The sequence below is a fragment of the Sorex fumeus genome, unplaced genomic scaffold (genome assembly GCF_029834395.1).
Source record: "Sorex fumeus unplaced genomic scaffold, SorFum_2.1 ptg000061l, whole genome shotgun sequence".
In the NCBI taxonomy this organism is placed as follows: Eukaryota; Metazoa; Chordata; class Mammalia; order Eulipotyphla; family Soricidae; genus Sorex; species Sorex fumeus.
This window is the reverse complement of record NW_026606118.1, coordinates 58,152,452-58,171,108: the sequence shown is the minus strand read 5'-3', so window position 1 is coordinate 58,171,108 and position 18,657 is coordinate 58,152,452. Positions and strand designations below refer to the sequence as shown.

Sequence of the window (18,657 nt, the reverse complement as noted above, 5' to 3'; positions counted from 1 at the left end):
CGGTGGCCGCCGGGCCGGGCGCGTGGCGGGATGGAGGACAGCGTGTACCGGACCCGCTCGCTGGGGGTGGCGGCCGAGGGGCTCCCGGACCAGTACGCCGACGGCGAGGCGGCGCGCGTGTGGCAGCTGTACATCGGGGACACCAGCAGCCGCACGGCCGAGTACAAGGCCTGGCTGCTCGGGCTGCTGCGCCAGCACGGCTGCCAGAAGGTGCTCGACGTGGCCTGCGGCACTGGGTGAGCCCGGGGGGAGCGGGAGCGGGAGCCGGGTCGCGCGGGCAGGGGCGCGGGGCAGGGCGCACGGCCCGCGCCGGGGACGCAGGGAGCCGGGAGGCCCGAGCCGAGCCGAGCCGAGCCGAGCCGGCCGGAGGAGCGGGGCCGAGCGGCCTCCGCGGCCGGACCGACGTGCGTTGGCTGCGGGCTCCAGCATTGTTCCCGCCCCGGGCGCTGGCTGGCCTTGGGCAGCGCTCACGGTTTACATTTGGCTACGTCTGCCCTGCCCGTGCCAGCGCTCGCTCCGGGCCAAGAACTTTGGATCCACCAGTGTTTGAAAACCCTCATAAAACTCCAGGTGGGAAGGCGTGAAAAACACAGCTCAGAGGAGTCCAGTCCTGACCCCTCTGCCCCGGGCAGAGATCCAGGTCGGGCCCTGTGCCTCGCCGGCGCCCACACGGCCCCAGCGCAGACCTGGCCTCAGTTTGCTCCTGCCGTGGGCAGAACGCCCTCTCCTCCCCGGGCGGCCTGGAGGGTTCCTTGCAGGGCTCTGAAGAAAGGCTGCTGGGTAGCAGGACAAAGGCTTAGGGCTCTTGTGCAGACTGGGAGACCCAGAGGAACGGGAAGTCACACAGTCGAGGGGCCAGGCCCCGGGCTTCCTTCTGGCCTTCCTGGGCGCCCTGACCCTCCTCTCCTGCCCCACCCCAGGGTGGACTCCATCATGCTGGTGGAGGAGGGTTTCAGTGTGACCAGCGTGGACGCTAGTGACAAGATGCTGAAGTACGCGCTGAAGGAGCGCTGGAACCGCCGGCACGAGCCTGCCTTTGACAAGTGGGGTATGTGGGTCACGGTCCTCTTTTGGCTCCTGGAAGTGGGGGTGGGCTGCTTTGTTTTCTTCGAGGCAAAAATGTGGGGGCAGGGTACAGGGCGCTGCGTGGCGAAGATGCTTCACATATATGAAGGTCAATGCCCAGCACCCAGACGGACCAGCTGTCATTGTCTGTCTGCACGGGAATGAGTTATGAGGCCAGTTTTATTTATTATTATTATTATTGTTATCATCAGGGGGGTTGGGGTGACACCTGGAAGCACTCAGGGGCTACTCCTGTCGCAGTGCTCAGGGGACCGACTGTAAGTGGTGCTGGGGATCTAACCGAGATGGGCCACATGTAAGTCCCATTTTATCTCTCCCACCCCAGTGAAGGGTCAGTTTTAACAATGTAGCATCTTGTCTCTGTCTGCCAGTAAAAGCTCATCAGTGCAACTGGAGAGATAGTGTAGCGGGTAGACAGTGCATTGCCTTGAATGAGACTGACACTAATTTGATCCCCCTGGGGCCACCTGAGCACCAGCAGGAGTGATCCCTGAGCACAGAGCAGGAGTGAGCACCACCAGGTGTGGGGCTCTCCCTCCCCCCAAATTAAAAACATCCCCCAAGCCCCATAAGCACGGAGCCCGCCTTGTCTACTTCTGCCTCCCTTTAATAAGCTTCTCCACCCCCTTAAGTCTGGGGACTTAGGGGGCCGGAGAGATAGTACAGAGGGGAAGGCGCTTGCCTTGCATGTGGCTGTCCTGGGTTCACTCCCTGGAATTCCATATGGTGCCCTGTGCACTGCCAGAAGTGATTCCCAAGTGCAGAATGAGGAGTAACCCCTGAGTACTCCCTGGTGTGACCCCCAAAAAGAAAAAAAAACTTGGGGATTCAAAAAAACCCCTGGGTATTCATATGTGTCTTTGAGGGTAAACTGAGGCAGGGCTAGACTCAGTGAAGGTGGGTGCTGCTGGCACTGTGGTGCCACCCTGATTCCTCTTCCCCTTGCTGGCCCCCAGTCATCGAGGAAGCCAACTGGATGACCCTAGACAAAGATGTGCCCCAGCCTCCAGGAGGGGGCTTTGATGCGGTCATCTGCCTGGGAAACAGTTTTGCCCACTTGCCGGACAGCACAGGTGAGCGGGGGGTTAGGAAGCCCGGGCAGGGTCCTGGCATTGGCTCCCCACATCCACCTATCATGGATGTCCACGCTCCTGCGACAGCACTCAGCTTTCTGTCTCCTCCTCCTTGGCAAGGCCCCCCAGGGAGGAGAGCTGGGTGGGGGAGGGGTGCAGGGGCCCGGGAGCCGACTCAGCCTCTGCCCCTACCTGGAGCTCAGGGGACCAGAGTGAGCACCGGCTGGCCCTGAAGAACATCGCGAGCAAGGTGCGGCCCGGGGGCGTGCTGGTCATCGACCATCGCAACTACGACCACATCCTCAGCACAGGCTGCGCGCCCCCTGGCAAGAACATCTACTATAAGGTGGGGCCGCTGGGGGAGGTGCCATCTGGGGTACAGGCTCCAGAGGGGCCGCAGAGGCTGAGGCCCTGTCCCCCTGCGTCCCCACCTAGAGTGACTTGACCAAGGACATCACGACGTCGGTGCTGACGGTGAATAACAAGGCCCACATGGTCACCCTGGATTACACCGTGCAGGTGCCCGGAGCTGGCCAGGGGGGCGCTGCTGGCTTGAGGTATCCCGTGGGCTCGGCGGGCGTGGGGGTGGGGGAAGAAGGGGTGCCCGGCGCTCATCTTCGGGCTGGACCGGGGCTCCGTTGCAGCAAATTCCGGCTCTCCTACTACCCACACTGCCTGGCGTCCTTCTCGGAGCTGCTCCGTGGTGCCTTCGGGGGCAAGTGCCAGCACAGTGTCCTCGGCGACTTCAAGCCCTACAAGCCTGACCAGGCCTACGTCCCCTGTTACTTCATCCACGTGCTGAAGAGAACGGGCTGAGCGGGGCCTCTCAGCTCTTGCAGTTCCGGGAGATGGGGACCTGCAGCCCCACCACCAAGCTCGGCCCCTGGGGCCCTGCCCTGACGGTGTGGGGTGCAGCTGACAACAGCCAAGGAATGAGGGTTCGGGCTGATGCCTCTGAGGGGTGAACAATACACACAGTGTGCACCTTGTTCAGTTGCCACCTGCCTTGTGTTTATGCCTAAAGACGAGACCCTTGGCCCACAGACAGGCTCCTTCCTCGCATGCAGTTCACCCTGCTTCAGTCCCGGGCATTTCTGGTTTCCCGGAACTACCTGAGCACAGAGCCCAGGAATGGCCTTTGCACATCACTGGGTCCCAAGCTCAAACAAACAGAAAAAAACAAAGACGAATGGGGCTGGAGCAACAGCACAGCGGGTAGGGCGTTTGCCTTGCATGTGACCAACCTGGGTTTGGTTCCCAGCATCCCATATGGTCCCCTGAGCACCGCCAGGGATAATTCCTGAGTGCAGAGCCAGGAGGAACCCCTGTGCATTGCCGGGCGTGACCCAAAAAAGCCAAAAAATAAAATAAATAAATAAATAAAGACGAGGGCCAGGCAATACACAGCAAGAGGGGGAAAGCTGGGAGGAAGCCCTGAGCCCCGCTGGGTGTGGTCGAAACAAAACAACAAAGATGAGGCTGATGCCCTCTTGGTCTCTTCCCCAGGGGCATCTGCCTGCCATGGCCTTGGGTTCCACCCAACCCCTCCGCACACTTCCAGCAGGGGGCAGCAGACACTTTATTTTCAGCCACAGTTGGAGACTCGCTGGGGTCCCTCCCATCCCCAGCACCCCAAGCCCCATCTTCCTTCTGAGCAGATGGGCTTCTGTCTTGGGCTGTCCTGGGAGGGGAGCAGGCAGACGGCAGGGGGGACTCCTGGGGGTCTTCCGGTGGCTTGGGGAAGAGCCCTTGCTTCTCCAAGTCCCCGAGAGTGCTCAGGAACTGGACTCATGAAGCGGATGCTCCGTGAGGCGTGGGAAGCCAGGCCTCACACAACTGAGTCCCAGAAGCGCGGCCGGCCGCAGGGCTGAGTCAGGCCGCAAACTTGCGCTGGATGCGTTTGTAGCGCAGCATGTCTTGCTCGCTGACCGAGGGCTGCAGCCGGGCGGCGGCCTGCAGCAGATCGTCCATGGTGAGCTGCAGCGCTGAGTTCCCGCTCTCCAGCCCTGGTGGGGGACAGGAGCAGATGAGGCCACGGCCAGTCCCGGGGAAGGGACCCTCCGCCCTGACTTCCCCCACGCCGCGCCCAGACGGGGCCTGGTTCCGGGGCCCGGCTCACCCTCCTCCAGCTCCCGAACCCTGCGTTTGAGGGCTGTGGTCATGGCATCTGAGCAGAGGGAGTAGAGGTCAGCGCCGGTCAGCTGGGGTGGGCAGCGGTCCAGCACGTGCACCAGGCTCACAGCCGGCTCCAGCTTGAACCTGTGGTGGGAAAGCCGGGAAAACAGGATGACTGCTCCCCCCAAGCCCCTCCAGCCCCCGGGGGCTCTGTGAGGTCCCCGCCCTTTGGGGGCGGCCCTGGAGAGGCATCCTACTTGCGCGTGATGGCACTCAGCACCCGCAGCTGGGAGGCACGGTCCTCGCTGACCCCCACAAAAACCAGCTTGTCGAATCTGCAGGGAGAGAGGCGGGGCCCTCAGGGTGCCAGCAGGCAGAGTGGCATGGGGATGGGGTCCAGGCCCTGGCCCCGATGAGGCTGAAGGAGAGGGGGCGTTCTGGGCACGCACCGGCCAGGCCGCAGGAGGGCGGGGTCCAGGAGGTCCGGTCGGTTGGTGGCTCCGATCACGAACACATCCCGGGAGCTGTGGAGCCCGTCCAGCTCAGCCAGGAGCTGGGACACCACCCTGTGGGGACACAGTGCGAGCTGGGCAGGTGTCCTTCCAGCCCGCTGCCCCCCGGGCAGAGCCCCCAGGACCCCCGGCTAGTACTCTGAACCAGAAGTGCAGGAGCTCCAGGCCCACAAGACACAGGCCCCACCTCCCCGTTTTCTGGGGTACAGGCCTCCCACCTGTCCATCACGCCTCCAGAATCGCCACTTCGGCCCCGGCTTGGGGCCAAGGAGTCCAGTTCATCGAAGAAGATGATACAGGGAGCCGCGGCCCTGGCCCTGGCAAATACTGAGCAGAGAGGGGGGGCGCATAGAGTGGGGGCGCTCGGAGGGGCTGGATGTCAGCCCGGGAAGGGTCGGGTTCGGCCGTCCAACACGAGCGGCCCAGCCGCCCCACCTGACCGGAAGTGAACGGGGCAAGAGGGTGGGGAGTGTCCAGCAGCGCCCTGGACGGGGCTCCCCCAGCCTCACCTTCCCGCACGTTCTCCTCGCTCTGGCCCACGTACATGTTGATGAGCTCAGGCCCCTTCACGCTGACGGAGAGGACAGGAAGGGGTGTGAGGCCCGCGACCGCTCAGGCGCCCTCTCGGTCGGCCCCTCCCGCTCCCTCCGCCGCACCTGAGGAAGGTGAGGCTGCACTCGGTGGCCACGGCCTTGGCCAGGAGGGTCTTGCCGGTGCCCGGGGGCCCGTGCAGCAGAAGGCCCGAGCGCCTCAGCCCCAGGGTCAGCAGCTCGGGGTGCTCCAGGGGCAGCTGGATGGTCTCTAGGATCTCCCGCTTCACCTCCTGCAGCCCGCCCACGTCGTGCCAGGACACGGAGGGGATCTGGGGGACAGGTGGGACAGTGCAGAGGGGCGGGTCAGCGTGCCGCCGGGGACGTGCTGGGGACGGGTCAGCGCGTGCGGCTGGGGACATGCTGGGGATGGGTCAGCATGCTGCTGGGGACGCGGTAGGGACGGGTCAGCGTGCCACCAGGGATATGCTGGGGACAGGTCAGCGTACCACTGGGGACGGGTCAACGTGCTACTGGGAATGTGCTGGGGATGGGTCAGCGTGCCGGTGGGGATGTCTGGGGACGGGTCAGCGTGCTGCTGGGAACAGGTCAGCGTACCACTGGGGGCGGGTCAGTGTGCCGCTGGGGACATGCTGGGGACGGGTCAGCGTGCTGCTGGGGACGTCTGGGGACGGGTCAGCGTGTCACTGGGGACGGGTCAGCGTGCCGCTGGTGACATGCTGGGGATGGGTCAGCATGCTGCGGGGGACGTGCTGGGGACGGGTCAGCGTGCCGCTGGGGACATCTGGGGACGGGTCAGCGTGTCACTGGGGACGGGTCAGCGTGCCACCGGGGACGTGCTAGGGATGGGTCAGCTGGTGACATGCTGGTGACATGCTGGGGATGGGTCAGCATGCTGCTGGGGACGTGCTGGGGACAGGTCAGTGTGCCGCTAGGGATGTGCTGGGGACGGGTCAACGTGCCGCCGGGTACGTGCTGGGGACGTGCTGGGGACCGGTCAGCATGCCACTGGGGACGGGTCAGCGTGCTGCTGGTGACATGCTGGGGATGGGTCAGCATGCTGCTGGGGACCAGTCAGCATGCCACTGGGGACGGGTCAGCGTGCCGCGGGGGACGTGCTGGTGGGGCGTGGGCGAGGGCCCTGCACATCTACCTTGGGGGCTCCCACGGCGCGGGAGTGAGCGGCCTGCAGCTGCTCCAGGGCCTGCCCGAAGTCCTCGGCCAGGAGGGGGAAGCCGGCGGCACACAGCGACGCCTCCTCCTCTTCGCTGCAGAGGAAGACCAGAGCAGCCTCTGGAGGGCCCTCCCCTCCCCCAGGACCTCCGGCCTGCTCCCCTCCTCCCCAGCCGCCCCCCACCTGATGCCCCCCTTCCTCACCCTGCGTGCCTGATCCTGCTGCAGGCTGCCCGGCTGCTGTGGGCCACGAGAGCCTGGAGATCTCCCACCACAAAGCCCTGGGGAAGCACAGGACGGAGTCCATGGGGGACTGCTACCCCCTTAGCAGGCCCCCAGTGGTGCCAGGGCGTCCCCCCCCGCCTCAGTACTCACCGCACAGCGCCGTGCCAGCTGTGCCAGGCTCACCTCCTGGCCGAGGGGCAGGTGGGCCGTGAGAGCGCGCAGGACACTGAGCCGCTGCGCCTCGCTGAGCACGGGCACCTCCAGCTCGTGGGGGAAGGCCGTGAGCACATCGGCGGGCATGTCCTGGGCCCGGCTGGTGGCCGCCACCACCATGAGGGGAGGCCCACTGTGGACAGACCAGCGGCACTGAGGGCCGGGGAGGCAGCGGCGTGCAGGAGCGCCCCGCAGGGGAGCGCCGGGGAGAGGGGCCTCCCTAAGAGCTCCGGTGCCCCTTCATCTTCTTTTGTGGCTTTTGGTTTTGGGGTCACACCCCGTGGGGCTCGGGGCTTACTCCTGGCAGGGTTCAGGGGACCCTGCGCGGTGCCGGGGATCAAACCTGGGTTGGCCCCTCCCCAAGCAGCCTGCTCCCCTGTATCTTCAACTCAATGTCCCTCAAGAAAATTTAGGAGCCAGGACCCCTCCCTTGAGCTCAGAGGGGAGCGGGGAGGCAGGAGGGGGCCGGGGCCAGCGAAGTGAGTCAGGAGCAAAATCATGCCTTGCACACGTGAGTTCCCGGGTTCAATCCCCGGCACCTCAGAGAGCCACTCCAGCCCCCAGTGATGCTGGGTGTGACCCTCCCAACAACAAACAAAAAAATAAAGGAAGAAAGGTTGGGGATGGGGGCCAGAGAGACTACCACGGGTGGGGCACTTGCTTTGCATGCTGCCAACCTGGGTCGGATCCCTGGAACCACACAGGGTCCCCCGAGCCCCACTCGGGGTGATCCCTGAGCCCAGAACCGGGAGTCAGCCCTGAGCCCATGAAGTCAGTGAGATGGGTGGGCACAGCGGCCCGATCTGGTACCTGCTCTGGGGGTCCTCGTCCAGGAGCAGCCGGCGCAGCGTGGCCACCACGCGGGCATCCTCACCCAGCCCGTCGCGGTCCCGGCCCAGCAGGTGTGCAGCTGTCAGCAGCAGAACCACCGGCCGGCAGCCCCGGGCCCGGGAGAAGGCGGCCTGCAGCTTGGTCTCCGCCGCTCCGCTGCTGTCTGCACAGAGGCTGGAACAGGGCACCTGGCGGGTGGGGTGGGGGGGGCGGCAATCCCCGAGGGTCTGTGAGCCGGGGGACGTGTGAGTGGGGATGGAAGGTGAGGGGAGGAGTCTGAGGGTGGAGGCACCCCTATTAGGCCGGTAGAGAGGAAAATGAACGCTAGCGGAGTCCTACTCTCTGGACCGTTCACCTAGATCATAACACCCGCCCTTGGGTGGCCACTGGGCGGGGGAGGGAGAATTTGAGGTGGGGAGGGGAGGCTGGGGAGGTCCTTTTTTTTTTGCTTTTTAAGTCACACCTGGCAATGCACAGGGGTTACTCCTGGCTCTGCACTCAGGAATTACCCCTGGCGGTGCTCAGGGGACCATATGAGATGCTGGGAATCGAACCCAGGTTGGCCGAGTGCAAGGCAAACGCCCTACCTACTGTGCTATTGCTCCAGCCCCGGGCGGGGGGTGGGGGGGAGGTCCTTCTTGCGAAGTGGACTCACCTTCAGCAGATGCAGTCCCAGACGGCTGCAGGCGGCAGCCACGGCTGTGCTCTTCCCGCTGCCCGGGGGGCCCCGCAGGAGGACAGCGCCCACTCCTGTCAGCAGTGCCCCCCTGCACCCAGAGAAGGGACACACCTGCTTGCCCATCCGGCCAGAGGCACAGGGACCCGTGGCTGTACCCCGCTCCTCCCTCACTGAGTATCCCCCCCAAAGCCTGCCCCCAGCAGGAGGCTCAGGCAGGGGCGGAAGACGTAGCTAGAAGACGAGGCTGCTTCTCAGGCTGAGGCCATGGGGTAGAGCACACGCCTAGGACGTGGGGGTTCGGACCTGGGCACTGCATGCACGGCCCTCCTTGCCCACCCCACTGAGTGCCACAGTGAACTCTGAGGTCCACACCCCAGGGCCCACCTACGCACTTACCCTCAGCACTGCTGGCTGTGCCAGTTCCCCCCCAAAAATCACACACACGTAGATGAATTCCCTCAAGGGGAATGAACGAGGGGGTCTGTGGTGAAAGCCAGAGGGCCTAGGAGCTCCTCAAGAGGAGACAGCTGTCCCTGGGGACATTCTCCCCCTGACTTGCCTACAGTGGATGACGAGGCTACCTGGGCAGGGACTTGGAAGGACCGGGCCTGGGCCCCGCTGGGACTTTTCTTTCTTTTTGGGTCACACCCGGAGATGTTCAGGGCGGTTACTCGTGGTTCCACATTCAGGAATTACTCCTGGCGGTGTTCGGAGGACCTCACTGTATGCCGGGGATCAAACCCAGGTCGACCAGTTGCCAGGAGATTGCCCTCCCTGCTGTGCTCTCGCTCCAGCCCCTGTGGCCCCCTGGTTTGAGGGGGTGCCCCATCTCGCCCCGTCTACCCTGCAGCTCACTCACCCCGGGTGGAGGCGAGGCTTCAGGGCAGCACAGAGCTCGGTCACCAGGGCCTCCAGGCCCGGTGGAGACAGGCTGTGCCAGAGAGTGGCCGGGGCCGAAGGCACAGAACTGAGAGTGGAGCCCACCTGGGAAGGTGGGAGGAAGCTTGGGTTCCCACAGGTCCTTGGGGCACCTTTTCCCAGACTCCCCTCCCCCGGCACCTCGGGGGACCTCACCAGGTACAAGGAGGTGTGGGTGGTGTCGGCCAAGTAGGCACTGGCTGGCCCAGACACAGCTTCTCCAACTGTTTTTTTCACTTTAAAATACACGTCCCACCACCTGCGGGGAGAGACACTGACTGAGTCCCGTCCACAGGCCCTCTCCTGCTGCCCGGGGCAAGAGGCTGTCCCCTCCCTCATCACCTGGGCAGCTGCTCTGGGCTTCCTTCCAGGGTCTCTGCTTGCCCAACTGTTGACACACACAGAACATCTCCTTCCTGGACTGCCCTGCAACACAGCAGTGGCTCCAATCAGCTCACAAGGAGTCGAGGGTATGGGCCGGCTCCTTTCCGCCCCCTTTGGTGTGCAATCCCCCCCCTTTTTTTTTTACTCCAGGCTCATGCACTCAGGAATTGCTCCTGGCGGTGCTCAGGGGACCATATGGGATGCTGGGAATCGAACCTGTGTTGGCCATGTTGGCTGTGTGCAAGGCAACTGCCTTACCCGCTGTGCTATCGCTCCAGCCCCTGCAATCCCCTTCTAAGGGGCTTCCATTCCACCCAGAGATCCCAAGCTGTCCTGCAGAAACAAGGGACCCCTCCAGGGGCAGGAGGAAGAGCAGAGGCCCGGGCCAGAGAGGTGAAGTTGGCTCTTTCCTGGTCCTCTCACATCAGAGAGGTTTGTCCCAATGTTGCAAGTCTACACACACCTCACAGCTCAGATCTCTCTGCTATTATCTAACGTCACAAGAAGTTTTGAGCCACGGGGCTGGAGCGATAGCACAGCGGGTAGAGCGTTTGCCTTGCACGCGGCCGACCCGGGTTCGATTCCCAGCATCCCATAGGGTCCCCCGAGCACTGCCAGGAGTTAATTCCTGAGTGCATGAGCCAAGAGTGACCCCTGTGTATCGCCGGATGTGACCCAAAAAAGCAAAAAAAAAAAAAAAAAAAAAAAAAGAAAGAAGTTTCGAGCCACAATAGCCCCTGAAATGGTGCCTTGAAAAATTTTTTAAACCTCTTAAAAAGTTAGAGGGTAGGGGCTGGAGCAGTAGCACAGCGGGTAGGGCGTTTGCCTTGCATGCAGCCAACATGGCCGACATGGGTTCGATTCCCAGCATCCCATATGGTCCCCCGAGCACCGCCAGGAGTAATTCCTGAGTGAGGAGCCAGGAGTAACCCCTGAGCAGTGCCAGGTGTGACCCAAAAAGCAAAAAAAAAAAAAAAAAAAAAAATAGAGGGTATAAAAAGTTAGAGGGTAAAAGTTGGTAAGCTGTACCCGGGTTCTATCCCCAATACCCCCTGTGGTCCCCTGAGCCCCAACAGGAGTGATCTCTGAGTGCAGAGTCAGAGTAAGCTCTAAGTAACGTCAGGTGTGGCACCAGTGGTTCAGGGTTTGGGGAAGTGGCCTGGCATATGCAAGGCTCTGGGTTCCCTCCCCGGCACTGCCGGATGTGCCCTCCACATAAATATATGATCCAGGAAGGAAAGGATAGAGGCTCGAAGATGGGGAGGGAAGGAGAGGGAGTAGCCAGGTGGTGTGCCACCTTCCTGACAGCACTGTGCCGCTAACCTGGGCGTCTGAAAGTGCCGGTAGAGAACACGGTCATAGTTCCCGCTAGTGCTGTAATGGGGAGAGGACACGATCTCGACGTGCAGCTCTTTAGCAAACGGTGGCCCAGACAGCATGGAGCAGCTTCTCTGGTCTTCAGGGGTGCTGCTGCTTTCCGAGAACCTCTAGCCAAGAAATAACTGCCACTTTATAACCTGCTGCCAGGGAGTCAGCTCGGCCCTCTCTGAGCCGCTCATCTATTCTTTCTTTTTTTTTTCTTTTTGGGTCACACCCGGTGATGCTCAGGGGTTCCTCCTGGCTCTGCACTCAGGAATTACTCCTGGCGGTGCTCGGGGGACCATAGGGGATGCTGGGAGTCAAACCTGGGTGGGCCACGTGCAAGGCAGACGCCCTCCCCGCTGTGCTATCGCTCCAGCCCCCCCTCATCTATTTTCATCCTCCATCCTTCCCATAACAAGTTATCCTGTACAAGGTGTGGCCTAGGTCCCAGAAGTCCCATAATCCTGACAACTCAGAGACCAGGGGTTGGAGAGATAGTACAGCTGGGAGGGCCCTTGCCTTGAACCAGGTTCTATTTCTAGCACCCCATACAGTCCCTCAAGCCCAGCCAGGAGTGATCCCTGAGTGTTGATTCAGGAGTAAGCCCTGAACTCCACTGGGTGTGGCCCAAAAAATGAGAGAGAGAGAGAGAGAGAGAGAGAGAGAGAGAGAGAGAGAGAGAGAAGAGCAGACAACAAGAACATCTTTAGGTTGATTGGGGGTCAGTGAGACAGTAGAAACACCTTTGTCCCACAAGTTCCTGGAATGACACAAGGGACCAGTGGATTGAGGGCAAGTAGGCGTTACTGGGGACACTGAATTCAGGCTGTGGGGCAGGGTCTAGCCTCAGGGAAGGTAAAAGAATTGAGTGAGTGGACGAGCACCATTGTGTGAGCTCTAAGTCCATTCCCACTCCTGCCGAGCTTAGGCTGCCCGATCTCTGCCAACATCAGTACGTGCAGCTTCGCCAGTGACAGAAAGGTTCCCCATCCATCTGCGTGAGCCAGCGGAGCACCCGACATGTGACTAAAGCACCCCCAGGAACTCAGGTTTCAATTTTAATTAATTTACGAGCCACGATGTGGCCAGTGGCTTTTCATACTGGACCCTACAGATGTAAATCATCCATCCATATATTTAATGAAACTTTAAAACTGTATCTGTCTCCCCAAATACAATTATTTTTTAATTAAGCAACTTGAAGGCAGGAAATTAAAAAAAAAACTCTTGGAAATAGATTATTTTATTTTTTTTTTTTTGCAGTACTGATTGCGGAACTCAGGCTCACACATTCAAGGCATGTGCTCTACCACTGACTCACATCCTCTAGCCTATGGAAGAACAAAACAAATGCCCTGGGCAGAGACAAAAAGCTCTAAGAGAAAGGAGGGGCCTGTGACAAGTGTGGTGACAGGAACATGCGTGGCTTTGTGGGGGGCGTCTTGGGAGGCAGCCCAGCTCAGCAGTATAGTGCCTTGGCCCTACACCGTATGAGCCCAGTTGGGAAAAAACAGAAGAGGTGCAGTGGGGTAGTTCAAAGGCTGTGACAGAGCACAAGTCGAGCAAATTTATCCCCAGCACAGCATTGCATAACCCCTCTTTTTCACCCCCCAATGCACTGCCAGAAGTGGTCCTAGGTTTTAAAAAAAGTGACATCTTTAGATGGACCTTAAGGAGAAGGCAAGATCTTAACAAATAGGAAGGCATCTGAACTCAAAGATAAGCAAAAGCAGGGGCTAGAGAGACAACACAGGGGGTCGGGTGCTTGCCTTCCACAGAGAAGATCTGGATTTGGGCCCATCCAGGCTTATTTCCTGAGCACAGGGCCAGGGGTAAGCCCTGAGCACAGTTGCATGTGGACCCCCCCCACCCCTCCCCACCAAAATAAAAAAAAGATAAGCAAGAGCAAATGGACTGAAGTACTATTCTCCATTACTACCCAGCAGAAGCCCTGATATATTTGCAATTCAACCAAGAACCGAGATCAATACAGTCTGCAGACTGACTTCCAGGCTGAATAGGTGAAAGCCCTTCTCACTGCACCGCCTCCTCGGAGACTGGAGGAATAAGGCTGGGAGAGATCCCGAGGCCCAAGCCCTAAGGCGTAAGGGCCCTCCACTCACCAGCTATGGTCAGGGGCCTCAGGAACTCTGGTAATGTTGGGGAGTGGTGGAGCTGCATCCCCAAATCGCAGAGTCAACAACACTGAACACATGAGCTCCAAATTACAAGCACCGGGGCTGGAGCAATAGCACAACAGCGGGGAGGGCGGTTGCCTTGCACGTGGCCGACCCAGATTCGATTCCCAGCATCCCATATGGCTCCCCGAGCACCACCAGGAGTTAATTCCTGAGTGCATGAACCAGGAGTAACTCCTGTGCATCGCGGGGTATGACCCAAAAAAGCAAAAAAAAAAAAAATTACAAGCACCGAACATTAAAATGTGCCTGTCAAGATGGAGGCTGGGGACTTGGAGTGACAGCACAGAAGGCTGCGCCCTTTGTCTAGCATTCGGCCCACCCAGGTTCAATCCTCAGCATCCCATCTGGTCCCTGTAGACCACCGGAAGTTATTCCTGTAATCCCTGAGCACCGCAGGATGTGGCCCCAAAGCAAACAAAACAAAAAAAAAAGAGATGGCAGCTGGCAGGAAACTTGAACACCGGAGGAAGGAAGTTGACAGTGGTGGTGGGATTGGTACCAGAACACTGTATGCCTGAAACTCTACTGTCCTAACTTGAAATCACGGTTCTCGTGTCAATTATTATTATTATTATTATTATTATTATTTTAAAGCAGCAGCAGTGGGGATAAGGAGGACCTTTCTGACCCAGCCCTGGGTCCTACCTGAATTCTGAGCTCTCCCACTTCCAAGGGATCACAGCCAAGATTAAAAACCAGAGTGGCAGGCAAGAAGGCCAGTTCGTCGGCGAGGGGCTCCTCCAGCTGCCCAGCGCCGGGGCCCAGTCTCCCGGCGAGGTCCCAGGGAGGCTCGATCGCCTGCACCGTGGCCAGGTGCGGCTGGCCAGTGCTGGCCGCCTCCCCAGCCCGGGTCACCCACACCCACTCCCCCTGGAAGAGGCCGAGGTTCCGGAGACAGCGCCGGCTCACGCCCAGGGACTCGCCCGTCCCTCCCAGCACGCCCCGAAGCCGCCGGGCGGTGGGGCAAGCCGCGAAGGAGGACACCAGCGGCGGAGGCGGGGGCCGGCCGACGTCCCCCGTCTCGGGGCCCGGCTTGGCCCGGCCCCGGAGCTCGGTCACGGCCAGCCGCGTCCCTGGCCCCAGCAGCCCTTGCAGCGCCGGCCGCGTCTCCAGCACCCGCGGGCCGGCCGCCGGCAGCGTCTCTCCGCGCCGCACCAGCAGCGGCCCGACCCGCGGCGCGAGCGCGGGGCCCGGCCCCGTGCCCAGCAGCGCCCAGCTGAGCGCGGGCGGCCGGCGCACGGGCCGCGCCCGCACCCACGTCCCGGAGCCCAGGGCCAGGAGCCGGAGCAGCGCGCGGCTGACCAGCAGCGGCGGCGGCCCGGGGCGCTGCTCCGCGGGCCCCGCGCCCGGGCCCTCCACGGCCGCCACGAGCAGCGCCGGGCCGGCCGGGCTCTCCCCCGCGGGCCGCAGGGCCAGCACCAGGCCCGGCCCCGCCGCCGGCCACGGGCCCCCCGGCGGCACCAGCACCGCCAGCGGGGGAGTCTCGGCCGGGAAGGGGTCCAGGAGGCGCAGCACGGCCAGAGCCATGATGACAGGAGACCACGCAGGCGCGCGGCTTCCGGGGCTCGCAGGCGCGCTTCCGGGGCGGGGCACATGCCGCTTCCGCTTCCGCCGGGGGCGGGGCGAGGGGAGTGGGCGGAGCCCGCGGTCCCGCGCATGCTCGGAGCAGGAGCGTGGCACCTGGGAGTGATCCGGGCGGTTCTTTGTTGCAGCAACGCCCTGCGGTGGCTTAGCCGGTCCTCGCGCGCCGTTTGACAGCTTTCAGAGATTTGCCTTTGGCGCCTGCCGGGGATAGAATGGCCTTTTAGCTATTATGCCCAGAGCATGTACTTAACTGTTCACTGGGGTAAGCCGTGAACGGTCTGGGCCAGCTCAGCCTCGTAACTGGGAGCTGTGAGTGGAGTGTTGAGGAAGTTCACTCCTCCGTGGAACTCCTACAAGTTCTGCTCTGGAACGGGAGGCACCGAGGTCCGGGGGTTGCGGGGAACGTTGCAGGAGCGAATAGTAGGATTATAAAACGGTCCCAGGAGCGCCGTGGATCTGTAGTAGCAGTTGGCTGAATTGCCTCGTGATTCATGTAGCACTGGGAGGCTGGGTACTGCCACACCTGTTCCAGTACATCCTACACGAAACCCACGTTCCAAGGTTTCTGGTCCTAGTCGTTCTACTCTCATTAAGCTTGAAACGAAGACAAACCGGCATTGCTTTTTTCAGCCTTCCAGAAGCAGTTGTTCTCCCCACCTGCTTCCAGCCCCCGATCTTTGCAGAGAAGCCCACTTGCAGTTTCTCCCCTAGATTTGGGTCAGGTAGCAGAGCAGGCAGAAGAGAGAGCAAAGCAGTAGGGTCAGAGAGACAGATCAACGGAATTCTATTTTTTGCATGCCAGAGAGCCAAGATTGATCCCTGGCATCACAAGGTCCCCTGAATACTGAGCCAGGAGTAGCCCCCAGCACTGTTTCGTGTGGCCCTGCCACAACACACACCCAAGAAAGAGCAGGGCCCCAACAGCCTGCATCCTACTTGTACTGTCACTTAGATTCCGTTCTTCTCTTTTACCTCCACTGCTCTTTGCAAGATACTTGAAAGCACTGATAGACCACACTTTCAGCATGCATTAAGAATAAGAATCAATGAATTGGGTCTTGCCTCTTTGGCCTACATCTGCCTGTGATGTGTGTGCTTTGCATTCAGAAAGCCCAGGTTCGATTCTTGGCACTGCATAATCCCCTGAACACTGCAGAGAGCAAACCCCTGAACATTGCTGGGTGTTGTCCAAATAGTACAGTGAGCATTGTGCTTGCCTCGAATGCAGCTGACCTGCGTTTGGTCCCTGGCACCACATTAATCCCCCCCACCCATTAATGCCAGGAGTGATCCTGAGTGCAGAGCCAGGAGTAAGTTCTGAGCACCACCAGATGCAGCTTATAAACAACAATGAAAATACAATAGAATAGGAGGTAAGGCCTATTGCCTTGCACGTGGTCAACTCCAGCTAAAATCCCTGGCACCACATAAAGTCTCCCAAACATCATCAGGGGTCACTACTGAGCACAAAGCCAGGAGGAGCCCCTTTGTACCATCAGGTATGACCCCAAAACAAAATAAGATCAATCACAAGGGCTAGAGAAATAGTCCAGGGGTTAAGGCACTTGTCTTCCATTTGTTTTATCCTAGTTCTATCTCTGAGTACTGCCAGTAATAATCCCTGAGCACAGAGCCAGCATTCCTTTCAGCACCCCTGGGTGTGGCCTAGTCTCCCCAGTAATAATATAGAAATTTCTTGGTCAGAGTGATAGTACAGTGGTCAGGACACTTGCCTTGCATGTGGCCAACCCAGGTTCAATCCCTGGAATTGCATATGGTTCCCCCAGTCCCTGCCAGGAGTAAGCCCTGAGCACCGCTGGGTGTATCCCATAAAACAAAACAAAAATAGATAGTACCTTTGATATTTCTCAGTGTTATATCTTTAGTTTTTTATTTGTTTTGGGGAGAGAGGGGACAGAACCACATAACAGTTGAGGACAACCCAGTGGAAGTTCCATCTGCTGACAACCTTGGGAGCTGCTTCTGGAGCTGTGCTCAGGGATCACTCCTGGCGGTGCCTGGGGACCAGAGGCAGCACCACAGATCAAACCTGGCCTGTATGCAAAGTATCTGCTCAGCAAAATTCTCCTGAGCACCCTCAGGCGTGGTTCACTGAGACCTAGTTAATGGGAATCTATCATCTCCAGCCTGGGCCAATAACTATTCAGAGAGCGATGTCCATTCACAGATAAGTGTGTTTTCTTCCTAGGATTTCCCCCACTGAATAATGGTTGGCATAAAGTTCGTATTGTATTACCTTGAAATCATCATTAGGCATTGAAAACCAAGTGCTTCTTTTCTTTTTCAGTGCTGGGGATTGAACCCAGGGCCTCACATAAGCAAGGCAGATGCTCTAGCACCACGTCTCTGGCCCCCAAGCACTACTTTTGTAAGCTAGCCAGAGCCTTCAAGTGTTGTTTCGTTCTTTTGCTTCTGGGGTCACACCCAGCGATGCATAGAGGTTACTTCTGGCTCATGAACTCAGGAATTACTCCTGGCTGTGCTCAGGGGACTATATGGGATGCTGGGAATCGAACCCGGGTTGGCCACGTGCAAGGTAAATGCCCTACCTGCTGTGCTATCGCTCTAGCCCCTCCAAATGTTGTTTTTAATCCCATAAATCCTGAAAGAGACGTTACTGGGGCCTGCTCGAGGCAATCGACGAATAACAGGATGATGAATGAATGAATGAATGAAAAAAATCCTGTTCACTTCTGTCTGTTTGTGGGGGCTAGGGGTGGTGGGGAGGGCGACCACCCCTGGCAATGCTCAGGGAACCATGAAGTGCTGGGAATTGGAGCTGGGATTCCCACATGCCAAGCACGCACTTCAGCCTTTCTGAGTCATTTCCCCAATCTCTTCCTGCTCACTCTCTCACCCACTGCAAAGATCACCCACAACCTCTTACCCGCAGAATCAAGGAGATGCTGTTTGATCTTACTGATTTTTTCTCTGGAATCTGACCCTGTTAACGGATCTTCCTTTGCTTCTTTGATATCATGCTATCACTTTTCCTCCTACATCTTTGACAGCTCCCTGAAGTCATCCTCAACACCCTTCTCTTCCTTTTCACCCTCTGCATAATCCAATAAACCACCAAATCCCACACATTTTCCAATTCAATCCGTTCTTCTCCATTGCTTTCGTGGGCAAGGAGCATATGCTTTTTTTTTTTTTTTGGCCCTTCTCCATTTTCTTCATGTGGTCAGTCTGCTACTGGAGTTTTCTCTCCTTCTGTCCCTTCCTTGCTTGGGATTTATTAAAGTGCAAGCTCTGCAAGAAAAGTACAATTAAGGTAGGTATAAACACTCTGGTTGTTGTTTGGCCTCACCTGGCAATTCTCAGGGGTTACCCCTGGCTTTGCTCAGGAATCATTCCTGGCTGTGCTTGGGGGACCCTATGAGATACGGGGGATTAAACCTGTGTAGACTGTGTGCAAGGCAAGTGGCTTACCCACTGTACTATCTCTCCAGCCCCTGTGACAAACACTTTTTAATTTTTTTTATTTTGCTTTTCGGGTGACATCTGATGATGCTTAGGGGTTACTACTACTCTGCACTCAGAAATTACTCCTGGCGGTGCTTGGGGGACCATTTGGGATGCTGGGGATTTGAACAGGTCTGCTGCACGTCAAGTCTAAGATTTACTTCTTATACTCTGGAGCTGGAGCGATAGCACAGTTGGTAGGGCGTTTGCCTGGCACCTGGTCGACCCGGGTTCGATTCCTCCGCCCCTTTCAGAGAGCCCGGC

At 59.3% G+C, this 18,657-nt stretch overlaps 2 protein-coding genes across 2 annotated transcripts; one reads left to right on the top strand and one right to left on the bottom strand.

Annotated features, from left to right (window-relative positions):
* GNMT (glycine N-methyltransferase) lies at window positions 1–3,148 on the top strand. Its single transcript, XM_056126009.1, has 6 exons — window positions 1–236; window positions 921–1,048; window positions 2,043–2,159; window positions 2,363–2,505; window positions 2,595–2,716; window positions 2,804–3,148. The coding sequence occupies exons 1-6, from the start codon at window positions 31–33 to the stop codon at window positions 2,973–2,975; spliced, it is 888 nt and encodes a 295-aa protein (XP_055981984.1). The 5' UTR covers window positions 1–30; the 3' UTR covers window positions 2,976–3,148.
* A 599-nt stretch (window positions 3,149–3,747) lies between these two features.
* PEX6 (peroxisomal biogenesis factor 6) lies at window positions 3,748–14,858 on the bottom strand. Its single transcript, XM_056126005.1, has 17 exons — window positions 13,969–14,858; window positions 11,084–11,247; window positions 9,719–9,802; window positions 9,533–9,635; window positions 9,318–9,442; window positions 8,435–8,546; window positions 7,759–7,967; window positions 6,886–7,081; window positions 6,715–6,791; window positions 6,491–6,605; window positions 5,443–5,648; window positions 5,296–5,357; window positions 5,005–5,113; window positions 4,724–4,840; window positions 4,532–4,609; window positions 4,279–4,418; window positions 3,748–4,165 (listed from the first exon to the last, which is right to left on the bottom strand). Exons 1-17 carry the CDS (start codon window positions 14,848–14,850, stop codon window positions 4,032–4,034), a joined length of 2,913 nt encoding a protein of 970 aa, XP_055981980.1. The 5' UTR covers window positions 14,851–14,858; the 3' UTR covers window positions 3,748–4,031.
* Between the last annotated feature and the right edge of the window lie 3,799 nt (window positions 14,859–18,657).